Source organism: Rousettus aegyptiacus, unplaced genomic scaffold, assembly GCF_014176215.1.
Source record: "Rousettus aegyptiacus isolate mRouAeg1 unplaced genomic scaffold, mRouAeg1.p scaffold_m13_p_2, whole genome shotgun sequence".
Classification (NCBI taxonomy): domain Eukaryota; kingdom Metazoa; phylum Chordata; class Mammalia; order Chiroptera; family Pteropodidae; genus Rousettus; species Rousettus aegyptiacus.
In genome coordinates this window covers 450,805-463,538 of record NW_023416295.1, presented here as the reverse complement: position 1 = coordinate 463,538, position 12,734 = coordinate 450,805, and the positions used below count along the sequence as shown (strand labels likewise).

General features: G+C 59.2%; 2 protein-coding genes across 12 annotated transcripts in view; both read right to left on the bottom strand.

Moving 5' to 3' along the window:
• Positions 1-17: 17 nt before the first annotated feature.
• On the bottom strand, positions 18-4,363 carry MTERF4 (mitochondrial transcription termination factor 4). 2 transcript variants are annotated; one of them, XM_016144217.2, is made up of 4 exons: positions 4,263-4,363; positions 2,604-3,099; positions 1,222-1,406; positions 18-636 (listed from the first exon to the last, which is right to left on the bottom strand). In XM_016144217.2, exons 1-4 carry the CDS (start codon positions 4,281-4,283, stop codon positions 280-282), a joined length of 1,059 nt encoding a protein of 352 aa, XP_015999703.2. In that variant the 5' UTR covers positions 4,284-4,363; the 3' UTR covers positions 18-279. The 2 variants fall into 2 exon arrangements, with proteins under 2 accessions (XP_015999703.2, XP_015999704.2); XM_016144218.2 differs by lacking the exon at positions 4,263-4,363 and adding an exon at positions 3,868-4,017.
• A 2,819-nt stretch (positions 4,364-7,182) lies between these two features.
• The window catches only part of PASK (PAS domain containing serine/threonine kinase), a 31,768-nt gene continuing 26,216 nt past the window's right edge, over positions 7,183-12,734 (bottom strand). For 8 of the 10 annotated variants that reach the window (XM_036237930.1, XM_036237937.1, XM_016144198.2 and 5 more), the window contains 2 exons: positions 9,854-9,987; positions 7,183-8,321 (listed from right to left, as the gene is read on the bottom strand). In XM_036237930.1, coding sequence (XP_036093823.1) covers positions 8,050-8,321; positions 9,854-9,987 — 406 coding nt within the window. In that variant the 3' untranslated portion in view covers positions 7,183-8,049. Of the gene's footprint in view, positions 8,322-9,853; positions 9,988-12,734 lie in introns of those variants that run through there. The other 2 variants (XM_036237931.1, XM_036237940.1) reach the window with 2 other exon arrangements.

Below are 12,734 nucleotides of genomic sequence, written 5' to 3'. Positions count from 1 at the left end.
AAAAAAACAAAACCAAATTCTGAGGCATTGAGTTCTTAACTTTAACAGATAAAAGCCAGCTTTCCATTCACAGTGGAGCAGGGCCCGCGAGGCCTGACAGCAGGCCAAGATAGGGACAGCCTAGTTTGGCCTACTTGTCAGATGGTCTATGATAATTTTTCAACAAAAGATTAGTTTTAGAATGAAAAATAACCTGAGAAAGTCTGAGTGAAGCTCCCAAAAGCTCTAAATAATTAAAATACTCTCTGGCGTCTGAGTCCTTCTCACTGCAGCCCTTCGTCACAGCTCCCTCCCCTCCTCGTCCTGGTCCTCGTCCTCCTCGTCACTTATGCTTTCATCACCAGGCACGTGGTTCTCAGTGTCTTCTTCCTCCTCCCGAGCCAAGAGCTTCTTAAACACTTCAAACTCCTCAGGAGAAGAACAAGCCGTCTTGGCCAGAAACTCGGCTTCAGAAACTCTTAGGATGTCCTTGAGGAGAGGGTTGGGGATCTGCGTCTGCCCCTTCTTGTCCGGGGTTTGGTAGCGTCCCAGGCGCTCCAGGAACGTGTGTCTCTGCCTGGTCTTGGTGATGGAGTACTGCAGGAAGTCGGTCCTCACCACATCCGTGTGTCTCACCCCCATCCTAAAGTAGGCATACTGGAGACACAGACAGGTTAGGGTCTCAGGTGCGGATCCTGAAACCTGTCGTTCAGTCACGGGAAACTCGGCATGTCCGATAGCGCGCAGCAAGGACCGCCTGACGAACAACGGCACAGCACACGCCAACGCCCATGTCTGCGTCACGGCTGACAGCCGTCAAAGCACCTTCAAATTCATAGCGAGAAAAACAGAGGGAAATACAGGGCGGGAGGGGAAGACAATTCTGTTTTTCTTCACGTGGGGATGAAAACAGTATGAAAAGAACGGGCGGAAAATCCACAAAACACCCAGGGATTTGCCCTAAGTCATAACCATTAGCAAAAAAGTGAGATCGACTGTCACAATCACACTTGTGAAATGAACATGCTAAACAGGTTCTAGAAAGAAGGTGTCAGCTACTTTCTGACCAGACACTTCAAAGACGGGCATGGGGACCCCAAGGACAAGGCGGGCTCCCTCAGGATCGGCGCTTCCCCCGCAGTGACACAGTGACAGGCTGCTGCTCTCCGAGGCTCCTCCCCCGCAGGCCGACCTGCTGCACCAAGGAGCCCACCGTGCCCCTACCCGCAATCGGCTGCTCACCTGGAATTTGTACTCCAGCTCGCTGGGGTCCTCCCGTAGGACGAAGGGGCACCTGTGCAGAATCTCCGTTACTTGCTGTGCTGTGAAAAGGCACTTGTCCCTGAGCACCCTGACGGTGCTGTCGAGGTCCCGCTGGCGCATGCTGAGGACTTCGGGGCAGCAAAGAAGCACCCTCTTCAGCCTCCCTGCATGACATGGAAAGGGCGAGCCCGTCACTTCGGCAGTTCCCGGCGCCCGGCCCAGACTGGCACTTCCAAACGCACGCGGAGCCCCTGTCCCACGAGCCTGGCCGGCCCTGCGGCACGCCTGATGGCCAGCACCCTCACCCCGGCCGCCTGGCTCCCGAGTCTCCCGGGACCCTGGGCTGAGGGCTCATCCATGGTCACGCTGACGTTCCTAAGACCCGGGAGCCTCAACCTGATGAAAGTGATTAATGCAAAGACAGCACCACATCGGACGCCCTGGTCAGTGCGTGGCCACACACTGATTCGAAGCGAGGCCCTCGTGCGTGAAAGACGCCTTTTATCCGCGTTAGCCCGACTGGCACAAATGGAGCCTGCCCTGCGGGTCGCCAGGGACGATTAGTGCCTAGAGACTCAAACTGACTTATGTAAACAGCTCCTTAAATCTTCCTGACAGGGGAGTTAGTCACTGTCTGGCAAAAACGGGTCAGGAATGCATTTCAGAAGTTAAGACTTCAGCCTTGCAGCTTGAGGCCATGCTGAGCCTCATTTACAATCGCAGCAGGTAAGGCCCCCTTAGGTTAGACTGCCACAGGCCACCTGCTCAGAGAGGCGCCCAAGGCTGGCTTTCTGCTCACCTCTCGGAGGAGGTGGCCTCTGTCAAGCCTGTGGAACACCGCACCACTGAGAGGAGTGAAAGAGAACGGGAGGCAGGTCAGGGTCAGGGTCTCTGGAGACCCTCCTGGTCCAGAAGGCCCATAAATGGATCCCATGAACTTCTAGGGTCCTGGAGGCGTGAATCCTGGTGGCGCAGGGTGGTGGCTAGAGGGACTGGCCACTCTGCAGTCTCCTAGGGCCCGGTTCCGCAGTATTTGGGATACCCGTCTGGGCTCTGAAAGCCTCTAGCTTCACGCCACAGGCACAAAGCATTATAACCACTAATCTAAACAGCAGCGGTTACACAGAGCTGGGCCGGTGCGCTGACCACCGAGCCCACCCCTACAGTGAACAAAGTCCCTGCCTGCCATTCACTACCCAACTCCAACACCCTGGCCCCCACAGCACCCTCTGCAGCGGTCACTCCTCCTCACTGCCAACCAGAACCACACCCCCTACCCCCAGACACCCCCTCAGCCCCCTCGCCCAGGCTCTTCCCCAGCTTGGACCCTTCGGGCCTCCACACTCGGTCTGCACCAGTACCTTCTCCAAGCCCGAGCTTTCGCAGGTAGCTGGAGCGCTTCTTCATCTGTGTTACGGGCAGTTTCAGTAACTGAGGACTTTTCTTCAAGACGGCACACACGGGCTCTGGATGCACACCCAAGAGGATCAATTCCGACACGACATCCAGCAACTGTCGCGGGGGGGCACCTGGTCGGATCCCGAGCAATTCGTTAACATGGACCTCACTGAAACCCATGTCCAGGAGGGAACGGATGACCTCCTCTTGCTCCAAGGAGCCCCCGTCCACAGGAGGCCCCTGTTTCTCAAGGAGGCCCTGAATCAGATTCGTCCTGCACTCTGGTTCCTGCACATACTTCCGGGGTTCAACACAGGGTAACTTCCCAAGGCCCCCTCCACTGGAGGCTGTGGTCAGTCTACGCAACAAGGAAGCCGTCATCCTTCTCTGTCCGAGAGGAGGAGCCAGCCCAGAGATGCGGGCCCAGGTGAGGGGGATCAGGCGATGCCAATCCAAGACCTGCAGGACAGCACAAAAGGGAATCAACTCACCACCCCGTGAAATGGCGATTTGTGAGCAAGGGATCTGTGCTTTCGTCCCACACGAACACAAGTTTCTGTAAGAAATCTGCAAAATCTGATCTGAACTTTAAAAAGCCTACATACAGAGGAGGAGGTTCACATACAGAGGACAGGATGGCAACAGCAGAGAGATCAGAGGCAAGCAGGTCTCTCTCTGGGCTTTCGCTCTGATAACTCCATAACTCAGGGGACAGCAGGGAAAGACAGGGGCCATTTCAAGGGCAACTGGTAAAGTTCGCCTGGGGGAGGGGAAGGCTTTTCCTCTACCCACGGGATAAGGTTCAGTGCCTGGGGGCCTAGAAATTTAACAAACAAGTTAACAGGAAGGAAAAGCCCCCCCACTCCCAAAGTTTCTTAACGGGCATATAGCAGCTAATGCCAGAGGCAGCTCCCTACGGGGCTAGGGAATAATTTAATAGCAGAGAGGGCTGGGAGAAGAGGCTTCTAGGGGAAGAACAAATGGGTCTCCAGGGGAAAGAGCCGGAGATGAGAGTCTGCGATGTCTGTTTACACAGATGCAGGGGGGTCTTTTTTTCTTCATGGCCATAAACTCCCCAGGAGGGCATCCATGGCAGCCTGACTCCAAGAAACAGCTGCTTTTAGTGGCGAGAGGGCTCCGAGGAACCGTCTTTCTGTCTTCTGAATCTCAAATACCTTTGGATAGAACTTTCATGCCAACTCTGAGGGGCCCAGTTGGTACCCACACCTGAAAATTCTGGGCCTCGTACTCGTTTCCAGATTCACTCCACAGGAGCGATCCTGTTGGATGTAACTCGTCAGCCAACCTGGATGCACAGTGCCGCTGACCTCAAATCTTCCGCGGTCCGGGCCGGCGCGTCGCGAGCCCAGCACGGGCACCGGCGCTCGGCACCGCTGCGGCCCCGGCGGCCCCGGCGGCCCCGGCGGCCCCGGCGGCCCCGGCGGCCGCGCGCCCGCTGCCCTCTGCGCGGGCCCCGGCTCGGGCCCCCGCCCAGCGCCGGGCCGGCGGGGCTGGCGGAAGGCGCCCGGATGGAGCAGTGCGGCGGCCTCCCGGGAGGGCCACGGCGACGACACGGCCCCGCCCGCGACCCTGCTGAGCCCCAGCCAACCGCGCGGCCTCACCTGCCGGCCGAGCGCCGCCATGGCGCGAGGGCGGCCGCGGCGACTCCGACGCCGGAAGCGGAGCCCCGCTCGGTGCGCCGCTTCCGCCCTCCCCGGTGCGCCGTCTCGGGCCTCCCCCCGGCAGGCGGGGCCGCGCGCGGCACGCGTTCCGCCGCGGCCCTTCTCGGGCCCTGTCCCGCGCGGGGCCGCCCGGCGTCGCCGAGACCCTGTTTGTTCTGCTCCGTGCCCGCGCTGCTCCGCTTCCCCGCTAGCGCGACAACGGGGCTTCGCCTTCGCTATGCGTTCGCTTCCCGTTGGTTGAAAATCCCTCCGAAAATCAGAGGTGACAGGGGACCGCAACTTCCTGGGCTTCCATAGCAGGTCGCTGGAGAGGGCAAGAGCCTTCCCGGAGGGGGCGGTTTCATGTTGGGGCGGAGACAAGGAGGCCGGGAAAACACGGAGTCCCAGGTACAGACGTTTAAGACTTTATTCACTGTGAGGACGAATGCTGTGCACTCACAGCAAAAGCCAGGTGTGTTCTGGAGGGGTCTGACTCTCCAGGGGCACTCCAGAGGTCTTTACAGTTGAGAACTATGACAAGTAATAAAACGACAGGAACTACAACTACCACACGTTTCCCCTTATAAACACGAGACCTCTGGACTCAGAGGTCTGGTTTTCTCTTCCAGTGCAATCTGTTCTTAAACACTTTGACGGCTGAAAGCTTTTCTGAAAGATAGGGTTCGTTTAGCCCCATGCTAGGCAGAAAAGGATCAGGTCCTGGGGCATACAGGCCACGTGACCGGCAGCAGTGCTGGGGATGGCAATGGTGACTGTGGCCCGGGGCTGGCGGGGCTCATTTTGCACATCAAGAAGGACAAGAAAGGTGCAAGTTGTTTCCAAAGAACTGACCTTGGCTCTAAAGGGGGTGGGAGGTGAGGCGGGGCCCATCCCCGGACAGGTGCAGAGCCCAAGCTCGAAGCACTGGCTCCTTTGGAGTTCGCGCAGCAGCTCCAGGGTTCTACCCAAGAAGGGGAAACGGCACGGGCACCGCAGAGTGAATTCCCCACTCTGTCCCGGCAAGCAGTCTTGTGCTGGTTTTGCCCTGCCGTTAACTGATCAACCCCTTCTAGTCGATTCCACCCTCTGGCCTGCTGTAACTAATTCATGACATCTCAGAATTTTCTCCTTGTCATTGTATTCGTTCTTAAATTTCAGACTTAGACCTGTAATAATTCAGGCATAGAGCCAAAAGGTGATAATTGTGGGGGGGGGAGACGGTGTGCTCTCTCAACTGCCTAAATTGTTGCTCGTAAGCCCCAAACCTTAGAATTAAGCATTCCTTCTTGTTTTATCTACTTGGTTCTGAACTGGAAAAAGGAACTTGATTTTTGCATGGATACAATGTACAGAGTGGCTGCTCCGTGCCAGACATTGGGCCGGGTGCCAAAAATGCCTTTCTCCACTAAGGTCATGTCAACGAAAAGGAAGGCTGTAATCTGTGTGGAACCAAAGAACTGGTTGTTTTTGTTGTTTTTTAATCTTTTGTCTTAAAACACTCAATGGTCAGCACTTCAAAATAAACTGTTAATGCTTTTACACCCAAAGCCGGAGAAAAATCCCAGGTGCCACCCCCACACCCCAGAAAGAATCAAGCACCCCAAGCAGTGATCCCGCGCGGAAAGTGAAGGGGCGGCTGGGCTCGGGGGCTGCAGTGGCGCCGACAGCGTCTTTGGTTTGGTATGGGAACTTCGCCCTCTGCACTCACGCCTGGCACACAGACACGAGAAGGTCAGTGTCCGACCCAGAACTTTTCCACCCAAGTCTTTCTGGGAAGAACACTCTCCAAGTATCAGACCTTCTAGTGCCAGGGCAGATGAGTTTTCGTTATTATTATTATTTTTTTATAAAGAAGGAGCGGTTCTTGGAGAGTGAGGACTTTGCATTATCGACCCATTACACACCTGTCTGAAAAAAATTCTGTAACTTTTTTGTGTTGTAAGCATCATAAACACGATAAGAATAAACGTTTGGCTTTTTTCTCCACTTTTGAAAACAATTCTTAGACCATAAGGAAACTCATTTGAATTCTGAAAAGTAAATATCACTTTTTCCCTAAACACTTTAAAAGATACATTTTTTAAAACCCTGCCTTTACCATCACGTGATGGCAGGGAGACAGCACTTTCAAAAGGATGGGGACGGAGAAATCCGAAATCCTAATTGAGAAAAACGTCAACTGTTATCCGAGGATCCTTAAACATCACACAGTTGAGCGCTTCCTAAACGCGCGCCAGGCCCCTGAGCGTCTGTCTTCCCCAGGGCTCCGGCCAGGAGACTCGGAACCTGCAGAAAGTGGTGACGTGTTAGGGGACAGGGTGGGAGTCTTCATTTCTGCTTTCTTCCTGCTATGGGGGGCGGGGAGTTTTCTTCCTACCCTATAAGCACGCCCTCTCCCAAACACAGAGAAAATACAGGCTGGACTGCATGTGCTTGAGCTGGTTGTCTCAGAGGTGGGTGCTCTGGAGCCCAGGAGGGAGGGGCCAGGCCGTCAGAGTGGCACCGGGACCTAATCAAGACTGGGATGGCGACAGTCCCACACTGTGGCAGAGGTGGGCTGGCTGCAGGTCATCGGGGGCGCTGGGAGGGCACTGTGGGTGAATAGCACAGGCCAGCTGCAGGGCCCACTGCAACCAGAGCCTGGACAGGTGGCCGGCCGACCCTCACGAGCTGTGCATGGGGAGAAGGGATGCGCCTGAGACCACCACGCGCTCCCAGTCTCCTCGGCCTGAGCTCCAGCCCCCCAGGGATGGACCCCCGCACTGTCCGAGGCTGAACCTCTCTCTAGCCGTGGCGAGTGGGGGCGTAGAAATGGAAAAACAAAGAAACGAAGAGCTTCCCACCCGGCACTGTGGAGGAATTCATACAGCCCGAGTCAGGGTAACTGGTTAACAAAACTGCTTTAATTTGGAAAATGTCCAAGAAAATAAATTAATGAAACACCCTGGCCACTTAGTTGGCAGATGAATCCTAACTAATTCTAAAGCCCTCTAACAGCACAAAACTCAACACTCAATTGAAATAACACTGTTGTTTCAAGATCATGGAACAATGAACTCCAAGTCTATTTTATAAGCGTAAAGGCATAGAGCACCCCTGGCTTTTGTTTAGCATTTGCCACACTCGCATAAGCGTTTTTAGAAGGTAGACTGAACCTAATTCCTGAGAACACGATTTCCTGACTGAAGCCATCGTCACGGGGATCCCCCGGGGCCCAAGGCCACCGCGCTCGGGGTGCTGCTGTCCGTCTCCTGACCCGCAGAGGATGGGACTCCACCTTCTGGAGAAAGAAGAAGCTGTTGGAACAGCCGCTAACGGCGCAGGACTGTGCAACGCTCTGCTTCTCTCCGGGAGACCTCCTAGGAGCAAGAGGCGTCCGAGGGGCCCCTTGCAACCCAGCCAGCAACACCCAGAGTTCTGGGGCCTGCCGAGGGGCTGTGGGGGGGCCTGCGCCCAGGGCCATCGAGACCAACTCGGTCTGCCCACTCTGAGCAGTGGCAACACAGACTGCTGCCCGGCCATGTGGCCAAGAGCCAACCCTGCAGAACGGGCCCCCTGGGCCCCCAGACTCAGACTGTCACCAACTGTGCTTCTCGACCCTCGACCCCAACACCTGTAGCTGCCACCTCATCTCAGGCTCCCATGGGCACTCACCTGCCTCTGGCACCCACAGCCAAGCTCTGGACCCTGGTGGCATTCAGGGGCCTCTGGGACAGAACCAAGCCCCATTTGTTTCATAGGTGACGAGTCAGCTACAGCCCCTGACGTTGGTGTCCAGGACAGCATGGAGGACGGAGCCTTCTGCCCCGCAGACCCAGAAGGCAGCCTGGGGGACCCGCTCGCCTTCCTTGGCACACGGCCCACACCTCTCACCCGACTTGTTGACTCGGCATACTTCCTCCCAGGTGTAGTCAGCAAGGTTCACAGGCTGCGTCACCCAAGGGTCCGTCACCAGCTTCTCCAAGGTGGTGCGCTGCTCAGGCACAGGCTGCAGCAGCCCAGACATGAGGTTCATTAGATCTGGGGACAGAAAAGCCCGCCCTGGGCATGGGGCCGAAAGACCAACAGTGGGCAGGGCTGGGGTCAAGTGGCACACATCTGCAAACCACGGTGCCGGTCCATCCCCAGCGCCACCTCTGGGCAGGAGGGAGCCCTGGAACCTGCATTTTTAACTAGCACCCCACAGTTTCTGGTGTACAGGGCCCCCAGCTGTGCTTTAAGAAAGCTGTGAGAGAGGTCTGTCACCTCTGAAATGAACGCTTGAGTTTGAGATCCTGCCCCAGGCACTCGACATGCAGAGGTCCCTAAGCACGGCCTGTTCTCTGGGGCTCTGGCTGTGCGGCGAGGGACAGCAGAGGGGAGGGGGACAGCTGGCAAGAGACCCAGAATGGGTCCCCACAGGAAGGAAGCGCAAGCTCTGGGAAGAGGCCCACCCTGGAGCCTGGATTTGAGTCCCACGTCCTCTAACGACACAGGTGCCACCTCACTCAGTGGCTCTGAGCCTCGCTGCCCCAGAAGTGCCCCGAGAGCCTAGTGCGGGGGCACGTGGACCGGCCCGTGCGGGTGGGACGGCATGAGCGAGAGCCGCAGCGGCACGGGGCCCGGATGCCAGCGCGCCCTGCCAGCCCCCTCCTGGGCCGCCGTGGGCTGCCTGTGCCCCCTCGAATGCACAGACTGCAGCCCGAAGCTGCATGGGATGGTGAACAAGGTGGGCTTTTGGGAGGGGACTGTCATGGGTGATCAGGCGAGGTCGTGAGGGTGGGCCTGTGACAGGATCGGCGCCCTCATAAGAAGAGTCCAGGAAGCTCGCTCCCCGTCTCCCACCCCCTTGGCACACGGAGACAGGAGGCGGCTCCAGCAGGAACCGAGCCCGCCAGCACCTGGCCCACGGCGCCCGGCCCCAGGCTGTGGGAGTGAGCGCCTGTCGTCCAAGCCCCGTCTGTGACCGCCACGGGCTTCTGAGACACAGGCTTCTGACCCAGGCGAAGAATCCCGGGCACATGACGCACGATGATCTTGTCACTCCCCACTCACAACGGTAAGTGACGACTACGGAATCACGAAACGTCGAGATCGGGGGGGACCTCGGAACCCTGTGTCCAGCGCCCTCACACCGCTGCCCGCTCCTCGGCACTCCTCCAGCTCGGGTCCTGAGCTGGCCCAGCCCAGACTCGGGAGGTCCCTTCTCGGTGGAGCCCACGCCCACCACCCACACTGGCCCTCACTTCACAGGCACACCACCACCGTGGCCCTGAGCGGACCCCAGGCCTGCCGCCACGGGAGCTGCCGGGGGCCCAGTACCTCCACCCCTGCAAGCGACAGTCACGGCCACGGCCAAGCTCACAGACACCGAGGTCGTCTCGGGAGAGGGCCCCTGGGAGCGGAAGGCGGCCGTCGTGAAGATGCAGGTACCGCGGTGCTTTCCAGTCACATGCATGTCAGCCTCAAGCTCAGGTCAAAGTGGGAGGAACGGGCGGAAAGGAGGCCGGTGGCCTCAGCGCGGACACCGGTCGGGCGTCGGTGGACAGAGCGGCCGCCGCAGCCACACTCACCTTCCGACACCGGGTACGGAGGGCTTATCGCCGCCTCCATGGTCTCCTCGAGCTCGCAGAAGGGGTTCTCCTCGAAGACCAGCGTGTACAGCGTGACTCCCAGCGACCACATCTCCAGCTCCGGCCCCTTGTAGCTGCCACAGGAGAAGGAAGCATTCGTGGCGGACCAGCCCCACACGTGAGCCCCGGGCCCCTGTCACCCAGGAGAGGCTCCCAGTGAGGCCTGCCATACTCCTGGTCACACCCTCAATGTCCAGGATGTCTGCCACCGGCCGGATGCCACCACGCACCGGGAGGGGGAGGAGCAGCAGAGCTGCGGGACTCGGGCAGCTGACACAGGAACTCAGGTGCAGAAGGCCAACCACGGGTAAGAGACAGTGCACGCGGCACACGGGCACAGAGCACAGTGTCCCCCTGGGGTGCTGGGGGGCTTCCTGGAGGAGGTGCAGAGAAGGCACAGCGGGCAGAGCGCGAGGCACCAGCCCCACTGGGAGCCACAGGCGGTTTCAGAACAGGACGGCGGGCCCTTCGGAGAGATGGCCGAGGCGAAGGATGCTCAGGGTACAGGTGAGAATTCTCAAGGACAAAGTAAAGCAACAGCGTCAGGGACTGAGAAGAAAGTGACCGAGAAGGTGCGGTGGGAGGGGTCCCGGGGGCTGCACCCGCTGGAGGAGCAAGCTCTGGGGACAAGACGCCTGGGTGCCCTGTCCTCACAGCGCCCTCTGGCCACCGCGCACGGGGCACCGAAGAGGCGCGGACGCCAGCAGGCACGCACTGGCTGGCCAGCCCTGCGCACCGGCGAGGTAAGCGCCACCCGCTCTGCGGAAGGGGTGCAGCTGCTGCGGCGGGGCGCTGGGCCAGGCCGATGTCCTCGCACGCGCGCCCCGCGCTGCTCGGGGCCACCCGGAAGCATTGGCACTTCGCCAGACAGCAGATTTAGAAACGGTGGCCAGGAGAAACTGGTGCATGAGAAGACGGCCCGGGACAGAGCCTGCTGCCGTCCAGGGGCCACAGAGAGCCTGGGGCCATCAGAAGGCAGAAAACCAGGAGACGGGGGGCTCAGGGCAGCAGCATGGCCAGGACAGACCTCAGGGGGGGGATGAGGCTGCGTGAGCTAGAGCAAGAATGTCAGATCCACGTTTTTGTGTTTGCTTTGGTTCTGTTTTGGAAAAAGACACTTTGAGAGCTTTGGAAGTTGAAGAAAAAAATGCAGCACAGCAGAACAGGGGTCAGCATACTCTGTAAGGGCTGAGACTTAGCATCTTGGGCTGCGGGCCACACAGCCTCTGTCCCGGCCACCCCTCTGCAGTGGCAGACACGAGCGGGCCAATGTGTGTAGCTGTTTGCCAATAAAGCTTTATTTATAAACCCCTGTGGTGAGCCAGATCTGCCACAGTTTGCCAATTCCTGGTAGAAGGCCATGACGACAACGAGGGGGAAGCAGAGCCCTGAGGACGGGTCCAGAGTCGGAGCTCAGAGCACCTCTGGCCACAGACGGGGAGAGCAGGCGGGACGGAGTGGGGAGCTCAGGGGAGGATGCCCGCAGCCCAGCAAGCCGCGGGGAGCGCAGAGCGGCCCAGGGCAGGGCAGCAGGAGAAGCGAGGGGGCGCGGCCCCCTGGGGAGGGCAGGAGATCATGAGCAGCACCCAGGACTCCCCCGGGCTCGGAGAAGTGCCACTGCCCCATGTCCCTGGGGGAGCTTCACAGCCCAGGTAGAGGGGTGCGGTGAGGGCAGGTGAGCCACAAGCACATGTCATGGCCCAAGGATACGCAGTGCCCCTCCGACACTGACGACGCGATGGCCACCGCAGGACAGGACAGCAGCCGGTGGCACTCTGGGGCACTGGAGTGACCAAATCGTGTCTTAAAAAATCCTGCAAGGCTCTCCTTAGACCCCTCTCACTAACGCACGCCATCCGGTGGCTCTGAGTGGCCATGGGCACGACGGGGGAGGGCTTCTTCAGCGCGCCCTCACCCTCGGCCACGAACCACCGCCTGGGCATCTGCTCTCGGGGCCGGCCTGGCCTGTAGCGGGCGGGGACAGGCGGGGGCGGTGGCTCCATGCGAGCAGCCTGCAGCCTTCCTGACCCTGAAATGCATCGGGGTTCGAGCAGACACGGTGATCAGAGCCCCTGGTCCCTTCTCACACCAGTGCTGCTTTCTCTGGGAGCCTGAGGCCCGGCACGGAAATAGCAGTGGCTACGAGCCAACGCCCTAGACTCAGGTGCCGGGTTCAAGTCCAGCTCCAGCCAAGTCTGAGTGTCCCCACGCCTGTCACAGGAGAACAAGACCGAAAGACGCAGGCGCAGAGGGCGCAGTGCCAAGTGCTGTGGCAGCGAGGGCCACCCGCCGCCGCGACGGTCTGTCCTGGCTGCGCCTCTCCTGTCGGGGCAGCGAGAGCCACCTGACTCACTGACACACGTGTTACGTGCAGGCGGGACAGGGAAGCGCCTGTGGCCTGGGTCCGCCCTGACAAAGTCCACGTCGCACGTGTAAAGACGCTTTGTTGCTGTGCGGACGAGACAGAAACAGACACACTCAAGCCCCAGCACACTGGGCCGCGATGTCCTGAGTCCCCGGGGTGCAGGCCCCGCCCAGGGCAGCCTCACAGCTCCCCCTGCAGGGGTGGCAACTCGGCCACAGCCCTGGGACTGCCACTGCCCCCGGCAAGAGCGGGAGGCCGGGGCGGGCCCGGCACAGCTCCTGCAGCCGGGGAAGCTGCCCCGCGGGGTCCGTGCCGCTTCTATGGCTTGATTTCCTTGCTCTGCGGCCGGCCCGACAATATTTCACTGCGATAGATAGTTATTCCTGTCATCGAAGTAAGTCGACCCAACTAAAGAAGAATCCTCTTCACTCATTTGAAGGGTCCCATCTTTTGGGC

Coding starts and splice junctions, on each gene's coding strand:
- MTERF4 (XM_016144217.2), bottom strand. CDS start 4,283: ATGGCGGCGCTCGGCCGGCAG. Junction 3,100..4,262: donor TGGCGGCGCTCGGCCGGCAG/GTGAGGCCGCGC, acceptor GCTGTCCTGCAG/GTCTTGGATTGGCATCGCCT. Junction 637..1,221: donor AGCTGGAGTACAAATTCCAG/GTGAGCAGCCGA, acceptor CTGTGTCTCCAG/TATGCCTACTTTAGGATGGG.